At 43.6% G+C, this 20,589-nt stretch overlaps 1 protein-coding gene across 1 annotated transcript in view; it reads left to right on the top strand.

Moving 5' to 3' along the window:
* Positions 1 to 20,589, top strand: part of LOC135912486 (cytochrome P450 4c3-like) — a 52,974-nt gene that overhangs the window by 25,888 nt on the left and 6,497 nt on the right. Inside the window, exons 5-10 of the mRNA XM_065444928.2 lie at positions 2,463 to 2,656; positions 2,748 to 2,817; positions 7,557 to 7,683; positions 16,671 to 16,868; positions 20,220 to 20,393; positions 20,458 to 20,524. Coding sequence (XP_065301000.1) covers positions 2,463 to 2,656; positions 2,748 to 2,817; positions 7,557 to 7,683; positions 16,671 to 16,868; positions 20,220 to 20,393; positions 20,458 to 20,524 — 830 coding nt within the window. The remainder of the gene's footprint in view (positions 1 to 2,462; positions 2,657 to 2,747; positions 2,818 to 7,556; positions 7,684 to 16,670; positions 16,869 to 20,219; positions 20,394 to 20,457; positions 20,525 to 20,589) is intronic.

Raw genomic sequence — 20,589 nt, 5'->3', positions numbered from 1 at the left:
CTTACACCAAATTTCCAGACAGGAAAGCCGATTAACGGCACATGTGATCCCTTACATATTGAAGCAGCCAAGATCTGAATTTGGATGCGATTGCATTTATTCGGCTTATAATTCTGGTTTAAGGTATCAACGCGCGTTAGGACAATAGCGAGTGTTTGTCGCGACAGAAAGGTTATCAAAAAGGAGTATATCTTCATTTATTTACTTAGGTACATCTGCTGATTTACCTGCCAATGTTTTTTTTTATTATTCGTCGACTGCCGGGTCCTGTACCGCTTCCGCTGCGGTCAGTACTCGTGCCCAATACGCCAATGAGTGAAAGATTAGGGAGTTTTAGATTTTGCGTACCGAACTTTTGGGGGCGCAAACCGCCGGGCGTACAGAAGACCGCCGAGAAGGTACAGAAAAGAACCCAAAAGCTGCTCGCAAGAACGAAAGCAGAGCGTGACACTCTTGGTGCGCCAATGTCCCTTTGTCGACCTAGAGATATTTGTGTCCGCAAAATTTAGCAGTACCTATTTTACTGGTGGTGTGGACTGCGCTTTACGTGTGATTCAATATACGGGGATATCATTTGTTACGCTTTACGGAATTTTCGAAAAATCGCCTGTTGCTGATAACATAATTCTAGTCCTTGAGCTTGATTATTCAGACAGGCGGACACCATTTGCACGCGAAACCAAAACATATATCAACTAATTAACAATAATCCACTAATTAACTTCTTAATTACTTTACCGTAGATAATGCGATTTACGAATTGTTGCCGGTGAGCTTGCAAGGCGTATCTACTTCGAATGAAATTCCAGAATGGCACCACTTTGGCGAGATGACCCATCAAGCTGGCTGTAAAATATGCACTTGTCCCACATAATTTTAAACAATAGGCTCTTTTCTGAATTGATGCGCAAGGTTTACTGGAACGCCCATGTATTTCGCTCAACACTTTGTGAAATCTTATCTTAAGACTTGTCATCCTGGAAATTGATTTCAAGTGGATACGTCTTGCAAACTCACTTGCTGCAATCCGTAAAATATTGATATACGTTGTAAAATAATTATTGAGGAAGTTAATCAGCAAACTTTCTTGTTAAATAGGTAAATATTTTTTATTCATTATGCTAGTAATGTCCGCCTCTTTGAATTAGCCAGCTGAAGGACAAGAATTGTGCTAGCAGGCACAAGCGATTTTTAAAAATTCCTCAGAACTTAAAAGTGATCACCCCGTATGCAACTAGGCTAATAGCCAGAGCTGGCTCCACTGACGCACAAGCGCTTATTGGCTTCGAGATCGAGCAACGTTGCCGCCTAGCAGGCACTGGCTGAACCACGGATAATGTAGACTGCGCCGCGCGTCGTCTGCTACACCTAACGTGTTTGAATGTGCGCGTACGGCGTGCATATCTTTAAAAACTGTTCATTCCGTGGTTGTAGCTTGGCGGTAATTGTTGGGGGGTATTCCGGAAGTGTACACTAGGCAGACACTTGGACAATACCCTATGCCCTCCCCCCCCCCCCCCCCCCCTTCTCCAAGTGTTCATTTGTTGGCGATGTACAGAAGCAATTTGCCTTGCGCTGTCGTCGTTGCGCTGTGCTAAGATTAGTGACTGTCCATGTCGAGCGCACAATGTGTGACCGTCGAAGCCTCCGTTCGCCACAACTATTTTATTGTCAGTTTGTGTTTCGAGTAAACCACCGGAATTATTTTGCCTCGTTTTACGGAAATCAAGTGGTAGCGGCGATGCTTGATCACATGCCGTGCTTTAGCGACTTGTCGCGATGTGTTCATCACTCCGGAATCTCTGACATGAACGAACTGGCGTGAATATCACTCAGCAGTAAAAAAAATTCATTAGGAAACGCTCATTATATCGTGATAGACATTATATTACGATAACTGCATCATGATAACTGGGATGATTGCTCGTAACTCTCACACAGTGATTGCGTAGCGGCGTGAGGTGTTCTTTTGATGTGTGGTTAACCTGTTGCTCGATCTCGTGGCGAATAGGTGGCTGAGCTGCTTAAGCCCTGAAGCGAAACTGTATCGGGAGAAAGGAGTGTTGCCACCAAAAAGTTTGTTCTTTTAAGACTGTACAGTCATGCATTTTCACTCGGCCCGTGCGGATGTAAAGGATAGACAAGCACGGCGTAGAATTGCAGATAATTCAACTAAAACGCTTCTGTTCTCAAATACGTGCAGCAGTTGTCAAGGAGAGCAATTCTTTGTACGAAGAACACTTTCATATTGGCATGTACGGTTGTTTAAGGTGCTCAGGCACATTCCGTGCTTCCATAGAGTGTCATTTCTCAGCATATGTTGTCTTGTGTTGCAGAGAAAAACGTAAAACTTATTTTGCTGTGCTTATTCAACTCCGGCAAGTGCCGATAGCTTAGAGTACCACGCTAAGAGTGGAAAACAAACGAAATAATTCAATTTGCTTGCTTTTTTCTGCACTCAGTACAGGAGCCAAGTGGCGATCCCGGAGGCGCCTGTTCACACCCGCGTTTCATTTTAAGATACTGGAGGACTTCTCAGCCACAATCAACGCCCAGTCCTTCATTTTCTGCAATAAACTGTCAAAGCTTTCGCAGCATGGAGCAAAGTTGGACGTCGTTCCCCTGGTCACTCTTTGCACTTTGGACATAATTTGTGGTACGTATAGGAAATTTGCTATCAAGCTTGGATTTTGCGTTACTGTCGTTGATCCTTAATATTCGCTGTCCCTTGAACTTTTCATTCACAGAAACCATTATGGGATCGTCCATATCAGCTCAGAGCAATGAGAAAAGCCCATACGTCGCCGCTCTTAACAGGTACCGTCCATTCTCGGGATTGTCAATTTGCGTTGAAAAAGATAGCTCTGCTGCTGCAACCTGAAGACTCATGCACAATCGCCAGCAAAAGCGTGATACCACGGGTGCCGGAGAAAAGCTAAGAAGATGAAAAATCTTATTTTTAACAGCCTGTAGACATATTCAGCCTTAAATCGAGGGCTAAAATATAAGTGTGCGCGTTTGGCCAATCGGCCAAACATGCGCACAGCCGCGCCTGCAATATAATTGTTCGCTTACTCCATTGTCCCCGAAATTTTGCTCGGGGATTACTTACTTCGTCGGAGATAGCTAAAAACGTGACTTCAGCTAAATATCTACTGTCAGAATCTTGTTCGGCTTCTTTGCTGTACTGACTTTAGAGTAGTCGTGAGATTGCACACCTTGAAAATGCTGTCCCGGCGGAATATACGTGTGCCTTACCGAACGAATGTTTATCCTGACACAAACGCACGAAATGCGCGTCGTGCGTCAATATTCGCCACTATTTGTTTTTGCAGATTAGGTTGAACAGTTCATCTTAACAACATCACGTGTGTGTTTTTTTTGCGTCGTTTACTTGCTTATTACTTATTGTGCCGACACAGTAACGTGATAAGCAGCATGTTAGTCTGTGACCGCGTTTGAGCCCTGCTTTCTTCGAAATTCTCGCTTCGTTCTCGACAGTGGTCGAGCAAGATATGTCTCTGGAGCCAAGGTTTTGAGACGGAGACTTGCCTTCATCGAGGCAACAACAGCTTGATCAGTTGTTGCTGTGGTGAAGACAAGTCCCTATTTCGAAACCTTGACTCCAGAGACACGTGTTCTTCGACCGCTGTTGATAACTTCAAGTCCCCATCTTCCTCTGAACATCTATATTGTTTGAATTTGTTTTCCTTCTCGTATTTCAAAATATTTCTCACAGAAGTATTAACGACACTCATTTCTCTTCTTGTGCTATATACAACACGGAAGCAGGTAGACACATATGACTGGAGTCCAAACGAACAACTGATTTATTTTGGAACGGATACATGAGTCAAGACCAATTAATGAGATAAAAGAAAAAAAAAGGATTTGCTCATGTTCGCGTGAGAATAGCTTACAGCACGCTCTTTCAGGTACGTAGAATAAACCGAAAGCAAAGGTGACCCAGTTCCTGAAAGCCGAACCTTTAAAGTTGTTGGTTTCCAACGACACTGGAGCTTTTGTGACGTATAAAAATTGGCTCTAAAATAATCCCCTTAGAGTTAGGACAGATGGAAGCAATATAAACGTGCTGCAGAAGGAAGCAGAAAAGATATGTTAAAATGGTGCCAGCCAAAGCCGACGAAAGACGCAAATGAAGACAATGAAACTAGTTTACGACCTTTCTTCTCTGCGAAAGACCCATCAGAAAGGACATCGGTTTTATGTGCTCACACAACATAAAGGCACCAGACATAAATCGCTGACCATCTGCAAATGCACCACGCGGTCCTAACTGCTGATGGCTTGTTGAGGGTTAATAACTCGGATATAGTGGTTCAATTCTTGAAGGACTTCCACCTGTCATGTGTATTAGTGAACGCCAAGGACTTCCGTTTTACCGTACCGCAGGAGGCAGCAGCAGAGGCTGTCAAATCGGCTAGGAATTGTTAAATTTAGGAACCAGTGCGCTGTAGCGTGGAAACACCTCTGCAATTGTTAAAGGCGCGCCAAAGCTCTGAGCTCATAGAATTCGTGGATATCTTGTTGATTCAACCAGAAGTTATATATCAATTGGATCTTGGATCGAACCAGCGTTGTCGGATATTCTACTGGCCCTAGGTGACCGTAAATTGGCAAAATAACTTTAGAGATCATATGTCATTGCCTGTTTGAGATACGTAGACTACATGTTTCCTTGCCTAAACATTTAGCACAGTTTGCACTAAAGTTGATGTTATTTTGAACGCTTTCAGGAGTACACACGTAGGCCTAGAACTTGCCTATGAAACACCAAAATATTCTAGAATTCTGTTTTTACAAGTCAGGCTCGGCAAACAACACACGTGCTGGCTCTACATAACTCAGGAGGAAAAGAACATTTTCAGTTTTGACTGGAGCCATTCAAACATAACAAGAGAAGCAAGGCTGTGTCATGTTTAAAAAGCAGAGGGCACTGGTCTGTTTTGTACCCTTAATTCGTCTCCTTTTCGTTTTTTTTTCATTTATTTTATGTTTGAAGCAGGCGCACTGAAGAGATCATATTCCCACTTTCTTGAGCACAGCTTTAACGTACAGTCGCATTGACGAAGGAACAGTGGATATTTAGCAGTCATGCTAAGAGAAATTAGCGAAAAAAAATACTTAAAATGAAAGCATTCTTTCGGCGCCTTTTATAGACGCCAAGAAAGCGGTTGCTATACTTCTCACAACGAATTGTAGGATATAAGATACTCGTGCTAGACACGGCTTAACAGGGTTCAGCGCTCCATGCAATTACTGCCGCTAACGAATTCCAGGATAATAAAGATAGCGCAGTGCAACACCACGATAGGCTTTTGCAATGCGCCGCTAGTACCATTGATTGCTTTCCTCTCGCCTTCGGCAAAGAATATATTGGCCTGTCAGAGGCATGTGTTATATGCGGCTACGAAATCAACGATATACCTGCCAGTGAGCAGTACAACTTGCTGCGAACAGGAAAAGACACTTATGCACCCCGCGATTGGCTCAGACCGATGCTCTTGCACATGCTGGCGACGAGATTGCTAGGTGGGTTAAAAAAAGCACTTCTCTCGATCGAGGAAAAACGGAACACGTTTCAGCATTCCATGCGTACAGCTTCAATAAGCGACAATTCCATTTGTGCGCCGCGCTCTGGGATTACATATAATATACCTTGTTGGTTTTTGTGGCCGTAGCGAATTCTTTTCCTTTTATTCTGTCCTGTTCACTGCAAGGCCATCTATAAATGGACGTATACCTCATCCTAAACAAGCTATAGTTTCACTCTCCAACTATATCTGTGTGTGCCTTCCTTGTTTCCGTGTTGCACGTAGCGCAAGCTGAGACTCATGGGCGCCAACCTTGCAAGGACTGACCTGACGGGCTAGTTGGTTGATTATCACAGAACGAACAGCGCTTCAAGACTGGACACAAAGCAGGAACCAAATACACACACACTGCGCTGACTGCGTGTTTATTGTCGTGGCGAGTCGTTTGTGCAGAGAAATAAAGGCAGTGCCAACAAGACCATGGAAATACAGCAAACCTTGGTCGAAAGGGAAAGAAGGAATAAAGGGGAAAGACCTCGCGCCAGGCGCATTCTTGTTACAATTCAGTTTTCAGAAAATTTGATTTCTTTCTTGGACAGCTTAAGAGACGTGATGCTGATGCAATCAACATTTAATCGGTTAATCTCAATATCCTCTAAGATTTGCCTGGTGCATTTATCAGGTGTTTATGCAATGCGTCACTCTGAGGCAACATAGGCTTACATCCACATTGCCGAGATTGCAAGGCAAGGTTCCCACTTAGTGCAAGATATTTTACATTGTTATTATGCTCTCTAAGCCTATATCGTCGATACAACGGCCTGATTGGCCGATATATGGTTTTCCACATATTAACGGCACCGAATACACAATCTCTTGCAGACAGTCAACAAAACAGTCATTCTTATCAATAGAGCGAGCTAATGCATCCATTTCCAGTTGCTGGCACAAGCGTACAGGGCCGTTCTTTTTTACCTTAGCAAGTGAAGCGTTGTCAATCCTCGTGAAATGTGTGGTAATTGCCTCGGAAGCTTTTGACCTGTATGCTTTAGTACTCAAAAGCCGTCTTCTTTATCCGCTGGAACTAGACAACGAATTACTCCGAAGGTAAACAACAGTCTTAGAAATTCCGAACTCAAGGAGGCAGGGTGTTTCCTGAGGAAGCGCCATGACGCCAGCCGAAACGGGGTAACACAAGACGGCGGACAAGGACGAGTGGTTGTGCTGCCTTACATGCACCAGATATAAGACAATCTTAAAAAGATCGGTCAAGCTGTGGGCTCCAGCGTTGTTTTTTCTGCGTCGCACAAGTTAATTGGCCTATGCTCTAAGATCAACTCCGACACGCGTACTCAACGAGCGTGTATGACCAAGCACAAAAACCGTTTCGTTGACTGTGTGCAGGAGATTGTGTATTCGGTGCCGTTAAAATGTGGAAAATTATATATCGGCCAGTCAGGCCGTTGTATCAACGATAGGCTTAGAAAGCATACTACCATTCTAAAAATCTTGCAATCAGTGGAAACCTTGCCTTGCATTGCCGGCAGTGTGGATGTAAACCTATGTTGCCGAAGAGTGACGCATTGCACAGACACCCTGACAAATGCACCAGAGAATCTTACAAGCTTTTGAGATTATATATAACCGCTTAAATGTTGAGTGCGTCAGCATCACCTCTCTTAAGTTGTTCAAGAAAGGAATCGATTTTCTGAAAACTCCACTGTAACAAGAATGCGCCGGGCACAAGATCATTCCCCTTCTTTCCTTCTTTGCCTTCTGACCAAGGTGCGCTTTCTTTTCATGGTCTTGTTGGTACTGCCTTTATTGCTCTGTATAGAAGGCTCAGCGAGATAATAAACACGCAGTTGTTAGTCAGCGCATTGTGCTTGTGGTTCTTCTTTTGTGTCCAGTACTGAAGCGCTGTTCCTTCTGTGGGTACCAATCAACTAGTTCCCTTCATCACTCTGTTGAGCCTTATTCACAAAAACAAAATGCTTTCAGGCTTGGTGAACTATTTTTGGAGAGAACAATGAGGCCTTTATGGAGACCTGACTTCATATACAAGCTTACAGCTTCTGGGCGGGAGTACTATGGATGTCTTAACGTGCTGCATTCCTTCACACGAAAGGTGAGCTCGTATTCCCTCACTGTTTCCTTTACTTTGATGACTAGTGCATGAAGCATGTTCAGTTGTTTCTATCTCTCCTCAACACGTAAGTTGGCCATGCGCGGTGACCTCACATATTACCGCGTTTATAGAAGCCTAAGAGTAGCTTAAAAGCGTCTTCGGCACACAGTAATACTGAGCACATCTGCTGCTCTTTGCTAATGAATTCTAGCCTGGGTATACATACTTCAAAGACTTGAGATATACCTATTTTCGTGTACTATCTATAGATGTACATTGTCTACATCTTATAGAATTTAAACGAGACAATATTGTCAACTCTGACTGGAACATGCAGCTTCCCACCTTTGGTGGTGTTTAGAGAACAGTGCAATTTTAGTGGTGAAATATTGGCATTGCTTAAATAGAAAGTTCCCGTATGACGTTAAGTGAGGCAAGGGTGAAGAACAAGCTAAAACGGCTGATCGCAGGCTTGCCGAGAAGGCTCGTGCATAAAGTCGGACAGACACTGACATCTTCCGAGGCTTTCACGGTCATCCTAACATCCTGAACAAGCGCTACAACTTTTGTATTGAGCACCTTTCGCTAGAATTAATATTTAGAGAAGTTAATTAATCAACCTATGTTAGATACGTAGCTTGGCGGATTGAAAAAAATATCATAACGTGCTCCATATTGCTCAGAACAATACTACGGCAACTCACCAGGCGTAGCGCCTATGGTTTTTTAAAATATTTGGCCAACTTAGCTGAAACACCCTGTATAAACATCACCGGGCGATCGAAAACAAAAACAAGAATCTCAACGTCGAGAGGCACACATCAAGGAACCGATACGTGTCTAGACAGCTTAACCGCAACTTCCACTTTTTAACGGCACTACACTTTTGCACGGCTGTCTCGACTACTCGAGAAACCACCTCTCATTTTCCGATAACGCCACCGAAGGCATGCTTGCACACTTTCCTTTAATTTTTGTTGATGAAGAATTTGTTGATGAAGAATTTGTCTTGTCATTCCACATTGGGTCCGATTCAAAATAGTAGTTTTTCAAGCATCGGACGCAGCCGCACTCCCGGCAAATCATGATGGCCAGAAATAGCTTTGTTTCGCAATATAATGATGCTCTTTTCATCATTATCATCATCTGCCTATTTTATGTCCACTGCAAGACCCTGCAATCTCCCATTACCCCTATCCTGTGAAACCGATTCCAACTAGCACCTGCGAATTTCTTAATTTCATCAACACACCTAGTCTTCTGCTGTCCTCGACTGCGTTTCCCTTCTCTTGGTACCCATTCTGTAGGCCTAATGGTCTACCGGTTATCTAACCTACGCATTACATGACCTGCCCAGCTCCATTTTTTTCTCTCTTAATGTCAATTAGAATATCGGAGATCCCCGTTTGCTCTCTGATCCACACCGCTCTCAACCTGTCTCTTAACGTAACGCCTAACATTTTTCGTTCCATCGTTCTTTGCGCGTTCCTTAACTAGTTTTCGAGCTTCTCTGTAAGTCTCCAAGTTTGTGCCCCATAATTTACCACATGTAGAATGCATTGATTGTACAACTTTCTTTTCAATTATAATGGTAAGCTCCCAATCAGGATCTGAACGTGTCTGCCCTATGCGCTCCAACCCATTTTTATTCTTCTGTAAATTTCCTTCTTGTGATCAGGGTCCCCTGTGAACAATTCACGTTGGTAAACGTGCTCCTTCACAGACTCTAGAAGCTGACTGGCCATACTGAACTCTTGTTACCTTGCCCGGCTATAGATCATTATCTTTGTCTTCTGCGTATTAATCTTCAACCCCACTCAAACACTCTCCCTGTTAAGGTCCTCAATCATTAGCTGTAACTCGGCCCCCGTGTTCCTGAACAGGACAATGTCGTCTGCAAATCGAAGGTTGCTGAGATATTGGCCGTTGATCTTCACTCCTAAGCCTTCCCAGTTTAATAGCTTGAATACTTCTTCCAAGCAGGCAGTGAATAGCATTGGAGAGATTGTGTCTCCTTGTCTGACCCCTTTCTTTATAGGGGTCTTGTACTTTTCTTGTGGATAATTATGGTAGCTCTGGAACCTCTGTAGATAATTTTCAAGATGTTTACGTAAACGCTCTGTACTCCTTGATTACGTAATGCCTCTAAGACTACTGGTATCTCTTTTGAATCAAATGCATTTTCGTAATCTATGAAAGCCATAGAGAGAGGCTGACTGTACTCTCCGGATTTCTCGATTACCCGATTGATGGCATAGATGTGATTCATTGTACGGTATCCTTTCCTGAAAGCAGTCTGTTCCCTTGGTTGACTGATGTGCAGTGTTGCCTTTATTCTATTGGAGTTTTTCTTGCTGAATAGTTTATATAATACTGGAAGTAAGTTAACCGCCTCATAAGTTTTCAATTTTTTAATGTCTCCTTTTTTGTGCATTAGTATAATGTTGGCATTCTTCCAGTTCTCTGGTATCTCTGAAGTCGATAGACAGTTCGTATAAAGAGCGCCTAGTTTTTCAAGCATTATGTCTCCTCCATCTTTGATTAAATCGACCTGTTTCATGTCGTGCAAGGCCCTTCTAACTTCGTCGCTAGTTAATAAAGGAGCCTCTGTAACCTGTTCATTAGTACTTCGAATGGAGGTATCGTGGCTGCTTTGGGTATTGTGCAGGCCAGTATAGAATTATTCCGCTGCTTTTACTATATCTTCGAGATTGCTGATGATATTACCCTGCTTATCTTTCAGTGAATACATCTTGGTTTGTGCGATGCCAAGTTTCCTTCTCACTGATATCATGCTGCGTCCATTCTTTACTGCTTCCTCAGTCTTTCTCACGTTATAATTTCGAATATCCCGTATTTTCTCCTTGTTGATCAGTTTTGAAAGTTCCGCGAGTTCTATCTGATCTCTTGAATCGGACACTTCACTCTTCGTCGTTTCTTTATTAGGTCCTTTGTTACTTGGGAGAGCTTACCTATTGGTTGTCTTGGTGCCTTACCTACAACTGCAACTGCTGCTTCTGAAGGCAGCCTAGTTACGGTTTCATTCATTACTTCTAAGCCATCTTCATCGCTATATTCGAAGGCTGCATATTTGTTTGCAAGTACCAGCCTGAATTGGTCTGTTCTTACCCTTACTGCATCTAGATTAGCTTGTTTCTTCTTGACCAATTTTACTCTTTTCCTCTTCAAATTGAAGTGAATCCCAGCTCTCATTAACCTATGACCACTGTACTTTACCTTACCTTACACTTCTGCATCCTGCGCTATTTTGGGATCAGCAGAAAATACGAAATGAATTTCATTTCTTGGTTCATCATTACTGCTTTTCCAGATCCGCTTTTTGTTCCTACGGTTCCTGAAGTAGGTTTTCATTATTCGCAGCTTATTCCTTTCCGCGAATTCTACCAGCATCTCTCCTCTAACGTTCCTAGAATAGACGAAGTAGTTGCCAATTTCTTGTTCACGAGCCTGCTTTTCCCCCACTTTTGCATTGAATTCACCCATTACTACAGTATAATGAGTTTGCGCTTTTGTCATCGCTAATTTAACATCTTCAGAAAACTGATCTACTTCATGATCATCGTGACTTGATCTTGGAGCGTAGGCTTGTACTACTTTTAATCGATACTTCTTATTAAGCTTTATTACGAGTACTAATATCCTCTCATTAAAGCTGTAGAATTCGTCAATATTACCAGCTATGTCCTTATGGGTTAGGAATCCTACTCCGTACTGCTTCTTATCTTGAAGTCCTCTATAACAGAGAACGTGGCCACTTGTCAGCACTGTAGAAGCCTCACCAGTTCTTCAAGCCTCACTAAGGCTAATGATATGTCAAGCAATGCCTGATAGTTCCTCAAAGAGTCCTGCTAGGATGGCTTCACTCGGGAGAGTTCGGGTGTTAAACGTTACCAGCGTCAGTGTCCATTGGCGGCGTGTCCGCGTCCAGAGATTCTTAGCATCCTCTGCTGCGTTACAGAACTGATCGCCGCCTTGGTCAGGTGCTCTGCAGCGGCTGGACAAGGGCCATTGGTTAATCAAATGAGTCATTTGGGAGGGAGTGGCTGAATACTGCACAATAGAGGCCAATTCCTGTTCGTACAAGGGTGTTGAATAAATAACATTCTGTGTGCAATTCACAAATTGCGTGTAGTGCCTTGTGGTACAGGCGTTCGTCTCTTCCTTGTCCAAGTTTACTTTCTTGTACACCATCTGCAATTCTTCAAGAGCAAAAAAAGAAGACTGCTTCCATTCCGCACCTTCTCTCTATACTTTTGAAATTATTCGAGATGCTATGTGTGTAAGGCACGACCGCCACCTTATTTGGCATGGCAAAGATATTGCAGTCATTCGAATTGGCCCTGAACTTTTTACTCAAACCCTCCGCTACCAAACTCAGTTGTTGCAAGGGGTAACCAGAATAGACCAGGCGCTTAGGCTGACCCCACAAACATGTTTCAGGTTTGTGGTCATATGACTTCAGCAATGAATTATGTAAACAATGTATTACAGCATGTTTTTACAAGTTTCGAGTGTGCAGATAAGAATGGAAGAACTTGCTTATTGCATCTGGGCTCATAGCTCCAATGCGCACTTCGTAGTGAAAAGTCGGAAACTAGGTCTGAAAAAATCTTATGGCATTGCCTACAGGAACTTCATGCATCTGTACCTAAGGGCACAAGACATCAGCATATGTAGTTAAGGTTTTCGAAACTACAGTATCAAAATTATTCGATTCGTTATTTGTTACAATTAAAAAGTTATCAACGTATCTGAGCAAAGTGACAACGTCCGAACTTTTCAAGCGATCATGAATTACTCAGTCACGGTAAGCTAGAAACAAGTCACTTAAGCAGGGAGCAATGCAGGACCCAATACATGTGCAATCTTTTTGTTTGGTAATGTTTATGTCCAATGTCGCGTAAGTGGAGTTAACATAAATAGAAAGTAGCTCCAAAAACTGATCACATGACGACACAGAGGACTTCTGAAATTGGACTGCGCCCAGTCTGACAATGTCGTCAGCTACACATTTCATCAATTCGGCCTGCGGAAGATAATAAAAAGATATTTCTGTCAAAAGAAAAAGCTGCAAGGCTATTGTTTTGCCTGTACTCGGCAAAACTCCACCACTTTATCCGAATTATTTACCAAAAATGAATCGTTAGCTGGTACCATTTTCAAGTAAGCCGAGAGGCAACAAGTTAGTGCTTACCTTCTCACCTTCACACTCGTAACTTCTAAAACGCGATGTAGTTACCAAAAATGAATCGTTATCTGGTACCATTTTCAAGTAAGCCGAGAGGCAACAAGTTAGTGCTTACCTTCTCACCTTCACACTCGTAACTTCTAAAACGCGATGTAGTTCATTGCTGAAATCACGCGACCACATTCTTGAAACAAGTTTGTGGGTCCAGGATAAGCGACTGGTTGATTCTGGTTAACACTTCCGAGTAGTGACCTTGATTGATAGCTGAGGGTTTGAGTAAAACGTTCAGGGTTGATGCGAATGAGTGCAATAGGAGTGCCAGACCAAAGAAGGTGGCAGTCGTGCGCCTTACATACTTAGCATCGCGCATAATTTGAAAAAGCCTGCGAGAAGGACCGGAGCGCACGAAGTTTTTTTTGCTGCTGAGCGATTGTGGATGGTCTACAAGAAAGTAAACTAGGACAAAGAAAAGACGACCGCCTATAGCACAAGGCGCCGCACGCAATTTGTGACTGACACACAAAATGTTGTCCATTTAACACCCTTGTCGTGCGAACGTGCATATAGCGGTCAGACGAGTCTTTGTATTAATCAGAGACCTAAAAGAGCTTCATTATAACGGCAAAAAAACCTATTTCTGGGCATTTAGGGATGCATTGCCGGGAGTGCGGTGGCGTTCTGGTCTTTGCAAAAATTACTATATTGAATCGGGCCCAATGTGGAATGACAAGAGAAATTCTTGAGGCTTACGACATTGAAAAAACGAAAGAAAAGTGTGGGAGCACGCCTTCGGTGGCGTTATCGGAACGATAGATGTGGTTTATAGAGTTATCGAGATAGTCGTGCAAAAGTGTAGTGCCGTGAAAAGGTGAAAGCAAGTTGCGATTAAGCTGTTCTGACGCGTATCTGTTCCTTGGTGTGCGTTTCTGAATGTTGACATTCTTGTTTTTGTTTTCGGTGACTCGGTGATGTATACATATCATGCACATGCGAAAGTAAACATTTGTAGATGAAAGTTAGCGCTGTGAGTGTCAAAATTCTTCTCTTTCCTCGTACTGTCCCATGGCACTGTTTTGATTAATCCCAACCAACTAGCCCTCCAGCATGCCTTAGCCAGATTAGTGACCACACATTTGATTCATTGTAGCTTCAGCAACATATTTATCCTGAATGCGACGTCATTCAATAATTAACGTAGTTATTGCACGCGAAAATTACATAGTTTTGGGGTTGATTGTTATTAGCATAATGAGTGACCCATCCTTGGAATTGCCGTGGCGTCACAGTAGATTATAAATGTATTTGCTGCTGTTCGGGTTGGTCGCATATAGTCCACACTCAGCGATGCACAGCTGAAATCTTTTCTTTCCTAAAGGCTAGTCTATGGGTATAGTGAAGCTGAACGGCTCTGGCGGGCTGATCTGGAAAGCAGGGCACGACAACATTACGACTTGTCGCGTCGGCCCCCGCCTCGTGAAACGTAGCCATTGCTTGAGCGGTGTCGACGTACTCATTTTCGGGTAGCGTAGCAACGGGGGGGGGGGGGGGGGGAGGCGCTAAGGATTGATGTCATTTTGATAACACGACGGCTAGTATAGAGTGATGGCATGTCGTTCGATTGGCTCCAAGGACGAGCCGACGTGCCGTTATGTGTTGAACAGAATAAGGTCAATGGCGTGTGGCCTTCATGAACTTCACCTTCTCCAAGACGTATAGTGGTACAGCCGTCGAAGACGACCTATAAGTCCTACATAGAGATGCATGTTTCCATTTAGGTGGTTTACCCGCCGGGTTGCTCAGTGGCTATGGTGTTGGGCTGCTGAGCACGAGGTTGCGGGATCTAATCCCAGCCACGGCTGCCGCATTTCGATGGGGGCGAAATGCGATAACACCCGTGTGCTTAGATTTAGGTGCACGTTAAAGAACCCCAGGTAGTCGAAATTTCCGGAGTCCTCCACTACGGCGTGCCTCGTAATCAGAAAGTGGTTTTGGCACGTAAAACCCGATAATTGAATTTTAATTTAGGTGGTTTACTTACGCCAACACACTCATGTAGTTATAATAAATAGCCTTATTTGCTCGCTAGGGTGGTGGTTTCACCTTTAGGTATAGTTATACAACGCTCTTACTGCAATATTGCAGGTATAGAAACGTATTCTTCTCACATATGTTCAGAAATGCGACAGAACACAGTCATAGGATTGCATATGTGTTCTCTTTGCATTTAAGTAATTGCGGTCGCTCGATGTAGACTTTTTTTAGCTTGAGCTCCGGCTTCTTGGCACAGTGGCGCCAACTGGTGTGTGATTCGCCTCCGCCGCCATCCTAGAATGTCCGGCCAGCTGGAGTGACGCTTGGATGTACGAGAAAAGCGTTTCGCCAAGCTGCACAAATGGCTTTTTGTGCCTTCACATGCCTGGAATTCGCGTGCTTGTTGTGCTGTCAAAAATGACAATTAAATTGTATCTCGCTGCCTCTGACGAGATCTGTTTTGGAAATGCTGTCGATTGGCTAAGCAGCCGCTGCACTGTACAAATTTCTGCAAAGCACTGTCCTGCAGTGGCTTGATATTAAAAAAATATATGACTAACACACGTATTGCTGGAAACATGTGTTTCGTTTATCGCGAGCTAACAAAGTGAGGATTCCGTATCCCGGCGTACATTTGGATATAGCTTTTCTCAGGCATGGGCTATCCTTCGTGCGAGAAGTAAATGCTTCATTTAGCGTCAAGTTGCAACTACGAAGTATTAGGCTGTTAATTATTGACTGTCTTGGTTGTCACTGTCTTGTCTGCTGTCTTGGTTGTCAGTGCTTTTTCCCACAATTTCAAAAGTTCAAAGGTTTAAAAGTTTAGTGGAAGCTAGACAGATTTGCAAGGCTAAGCTAGCTGACTGCACATTCACAACGCTCATATGACCCCTCGCCTCCCATAATAAAATATAACCAAAAACAAGAAGCTTCTGAAGCAAACTTCAAGAAACTATATGGGACTGAAAATGGGTATGTGCGTTTTTCACAGTACGGGACGGCTTCAGAACGACGCCACCATTAAGAGCTTTCCCGTTCATTCCCGTTAGGCATGCGACGCTGTGGCAGCAGTGCATATGCTTTCAATCGGGGTCTCAACGAATGACGCTGAAGAATATTCCTAAAATAGATGAAGACCTGCGCAAAGATATTCGTAGAAATAGCATCAGAAATGCGCTCTATACCTAAGTAATTTTTTTTTAATTTTCAGCCCCGTCATCAGGCATCACTGCGTGCGAGGAGCTTGCCGGTATCGCGTCGCGCATGGCATGAATCCTTTTCTGTTCACGCTGATGATCCAAAAGCGTTGCTCATATTTTTTGTACGTAAGGATGCGATACAAGCTAAATAAGCCGTAACTGCACATTCGTTTATGCTGGTAGTGAAGCTCGCACGCTTCATATCCCAATTTTTTGGCTTCCGATAGTTGTTTGCGGATGCCACGACTGTGCTATGGTATCGGATTGTTCTTGAATGACACCAAATATCAAAACTAGCGCTGAAAATTAGCCATACCCACTCTGAAACACTACACGTCCTGTTGATACAAGACCGCACAAGTCATGAAAAGAGGCAAGCATGCTCGGTGGCATAGGCAGCGTTGGGCGCTGAGAGTAGTTTCTTCCTGGCTGTGAAAAACGCTTATATTAAAGTAAAAAATGCCTGAGTTATTATTTTGTCCATTCTACGAAAGCAAGTTCGGAAACTTTAATTTTTTGGAGCCCTTGAATTTCTTATTTCGAACTAGGTCATTGCAGAGAGAAAAATGGAGATAGAAGCTGAAGTCAACAAAGGCACCCTAAGGCTCGACAGCTCTAGTGAGTCTGAAGCTAGGGCCAAAAGGAGAAGACCATTTTTGGATCTTCTCATTGTGGAACATCTCAAGAACGACAAATACATCACTGAAGAAGACATACGAGAGGAAGTGGACACCTTTATGTTTGAGGTTTGAGGACACCTTTATGTTTGAATTCCTCCTGGTGGATTTTATGTTCTGATGCTTACTTTTGAAATATAAGATATTATCGGGAATTTTTTGAGCGCTCTTAATGAGGGTGCGTGGGCTTGCCTTGTGATGGTTATTTATGTTTACATGGTTAATAATGATAATGGAGCAAGTTTAGTATTTGACGCCCGGTGGTGATAGTGGTGGTAGTGTTGCAGCAGGTGTGGCTAGCCTGGCATGCTTGACTGAAATTGTCCGCCTGAGCATCTCATACATTGATAATAAGGTTAAGCGTAGTATGTTAGGTGGCAAACACAAGACAGAAGGACGAATACAAACAACGGCGCATAAAACACCACAATTAATTGATACCATTTAGCCCACATTCCAGTGGATACCAACGGTATGTCACCAAACGCTGAATAGCACCTGGTCTCGCGCAGCGTATGATAGCATTAGGAAGTTAATTTGTCTCACTTTTAGTTTCACTGTAATTAGATATCGGGGCTAACTAAGAATCAATGTTTTAGTGGCTATGGTTGGCTGCAGTGCTTCGAATCGCCAAATAAGGGAAAGGAAAGAGGGTGGCAGTATACGCAACCCATGCTCAGTGTCTGTTCTTAGAGAGAGAGAAAGAGAGAGAGAGAATATGTTTTTATAAAAGATCGTGGGATGTAATGCGCTGCCGTCCTCATATTTCTGGCATCTGGAGGCGGATGTAATCAAAATAGAGAAAAGGAATGGGAGCGACAGGTTTGTGTTTTAGACGTATTTATGCAGTCCTTCGCTGAATGCGAACTTGCATTATGCGAATGCGAACTTGGATTATCTTGCAATAGTTAGCTCACGTAGGTTCTAGGCCATAGTCTTAGTGGCAACGTAGCCAAGACGAGTTTGCTGTGCAACTTCTGGTTTTCACACCCCCGTAACAGGCGTTCCCCAGTCGCTTGTGCGTCCTCATGATATCGCAATTATCGACAACCTCGTCTTTGAGTTGATTTCTGTTTGCACACGTTGCTGTGAAAACATTGAGGTAAAAGTACCTCGGATACTCTGTTTCTATATCTTATGCAGCAAAAAACTAATGCAATAGAATTTGGAAGACACTTAAGATTGCTTACGTGTGATAATGCGAGAGCGTTATACCGTTTGTACACCTCGTAACGTCATCAACGCGTTCATTTTATACACGTATGGCGCGCTCCACCTCCTCCGCACTGTCACGTGCCCTGCCCAATGACGCACGTACTAGTCAGCGAAATGGCTGCGACGTGACGTGTGCAACCAGGGACGCCCTAGGCACACCTTTAGTAAGACAGAACCGCATCCCGGAGGCCCGGGTTTGATTCCCACAGACTTAAATTTATCAAATGTTATTTTCCAAGCCACTAATTTACTTTGTTTACAGGAACCTCCCTGAGAAATGTGGCGTCAGTTTGAGCATTTTCTGACGTGCTTTTATTTTTTGCGGTGTCGGCCATTTTTTTAGTCATGGCGCAGTTTCGTAAGGTCGCTGCCAACGTACCCACCTAAGGTTTCGCCTTAAAATTATAATTATAAAATAAATGCATGAATGAAACCAAGCGCGTGCCCGGCCCGTTCGCTCCTTATGTTATGCTAACGCGCTGTTTTATAGGTCACTTGTTCTGCAGCGGGTTCCAGGACGAAGGGCGAGCTTGCAGGACTACAGTCAAGAATTAGCTGATGGCTTTATGCGCGCTTTTTCCCGCGCACGCTCTGTTAGTGGTCACGTGACCTGCTGAGTTCTTGCGGACGCGTCACAGTTGAAAGGGTGCAGCAAGCGACAGCACAGAACGTTCCGTTTTGGACAAGTACTTGCGCTCCCCTCCATCTGCGTTCATCAAGCCCGCGCTGTGAGGGCGAGCGCTCGTGGTACTCGTGTTCACGTGTCTGTTTGGGCGCGTGCATCACGTTGGTTTGGTTGGCAAGCAAATGTTAACGGCGCTTTACACTGCCCACAAAACTAGGAACCTTACTTTCTGTAACAGTCATTTGCTATCATTGTCGAAACTTTGCATTTCGCGAAACTTCGACTTTTTATCATAGTGACATTTTCTTTGAGCACGCAATTGCGGTAATGAGACTTAGATATCAGATGTTATGGGATAATGTGGAGGAGATTCTTATTGATTCAATCTTTGAACATATCGTGTCAGTCATCTTCATTTCCCTTTCTTAGTGAAAGATTGGTTTTCTCATAAAGCGTTGGTTAAATTATATGGGCGCTCAGGTTGGCTTTTTTATTTATTTCTTGTTTTTTCTTAAAGAAGGGTTGTTGGACAGCGCTTGTCATGTGTGCTCCATTCTATCTGTGCTTGTGTCACCCTTTGAGCTGCAAGAAATGAGAATCTGCACAATTCAGCTGTACACCTTGTTCGAAGGGGGTGTTTATAGGCTATGGAAGTAGCAATCACTGAACCTATGAAAGGGTTGCTAATGGCTACAGAATATGTTACTGAAAGCTTAAAGCCGTTAATCGCGAGGAATTATGAAGTTGTTATACACTGAAGCTGTTCATTTCGAATGCGGCAACAGTAATTGAGCTTTCACGGAGTCTTTACATGCGCAGCATGGTGCATTATTATTCAACAAAGCATGTTCACGCATTACGTTGAAATTAACTTTAATAATCAAACACCTAAATGCAGGACGTTTTGTAGAAGGCCTGGGTCGCTGAGCTTGTTCTTTTTTTTTGCGGGATAGGGCCGACAACTCAGTGTAAGCAGGGTTCACAGGAGCTCGGCTGTGTTGCCCACGTAGCTCGCACCCATTTGAGAAACTGTGCGTCATATTTTCCTGTTTTCTGTATGTCTCGATCGACGGACGCAGTGGTTTCCTTCTGTACACGGGTCGCCTGCTTTTCAGAGAAGGACAGTATTAACCATTATTAATTGCCAGCCCCAAGGACGGGCTCACCGGGAGTCATGCGTGGTGCTAGCAGTTTTGTCGCCGTATCGGGTGGCGGAATGAGAGAGTTTCCAATGAATAGAATATGTAAGGACGGGTTTCTCAAACCGCCTTGTGCTAGGACTTCTAGCGCAGGCGGGCTGAGTCAGGAATTAGATGTCAGTAGAGTAAGGAAGTATGGGCAGTAAGGCAAATGAGGTCAACAGACCTAACAAGCCATTGCATGGTAAATTATGGTTATAGGCAATATATTGAACGAGCGGAGCGTGATGCGGGCTTCGGGATGTGCGTCCATGATGCTGAATTTCTTTACAGCTTTCTAGTGTCAGATCCATATGCTTTGCAAAATTTCTTGTGCAGCAGCAGAACGCTGCCGTAATAGATAAGTGCCGTGACATTGTTGTGCAATTTCTTTGCTTCCAGGGTCACGATACTACAGCGGTGGGGATAAGCTGGGCACTTTTCCTTATAGGTCATCATCCAAAGGAACAACGGGAGATTCACGAGGAACTCGACTTAATCTTTGGTAACGATAGAGATCGTTATGTTTCTTTTGACGATTTGAAGCAGATGAGGTACCTCGAGTGCGCTATCAAGGTATACAGTCTTATCCAAGAAGTTGCAAACAAAACCATCAATGTTCTTCTTTATTCGAATTCAGGAAGCTCAACGTATATACCCATCTGTGCCACTAATAGCTAGGACATGCGAAGAACCATTCAAAATAGGTAAGATCCATAGTCACGCATTTCAATGCTAGCTGCTAAGAAAGACTAAGTATATTTCTGTACTT

This window comes from Dermacentor albipictus, chromosome 1 (assembly GCF_038994185.2).
Source record: "Dermacentor albipictus isolate Rhodes 1998 colony chromosome 1, USDA_Dalb.pri_finalv2, whole genome shotgun sequence".
NCBI lineage: Eukaryota > Metazoa > Arthropoda > Arachnida > Ixodida > Ixodidae > Dermacentor > Dermacentor albipictus.
The sequence above is the reverse complement of the archived record's forward strand: the minus strand, read 5'-3'. Positions and strand labels throughout refer to the sequence as shown.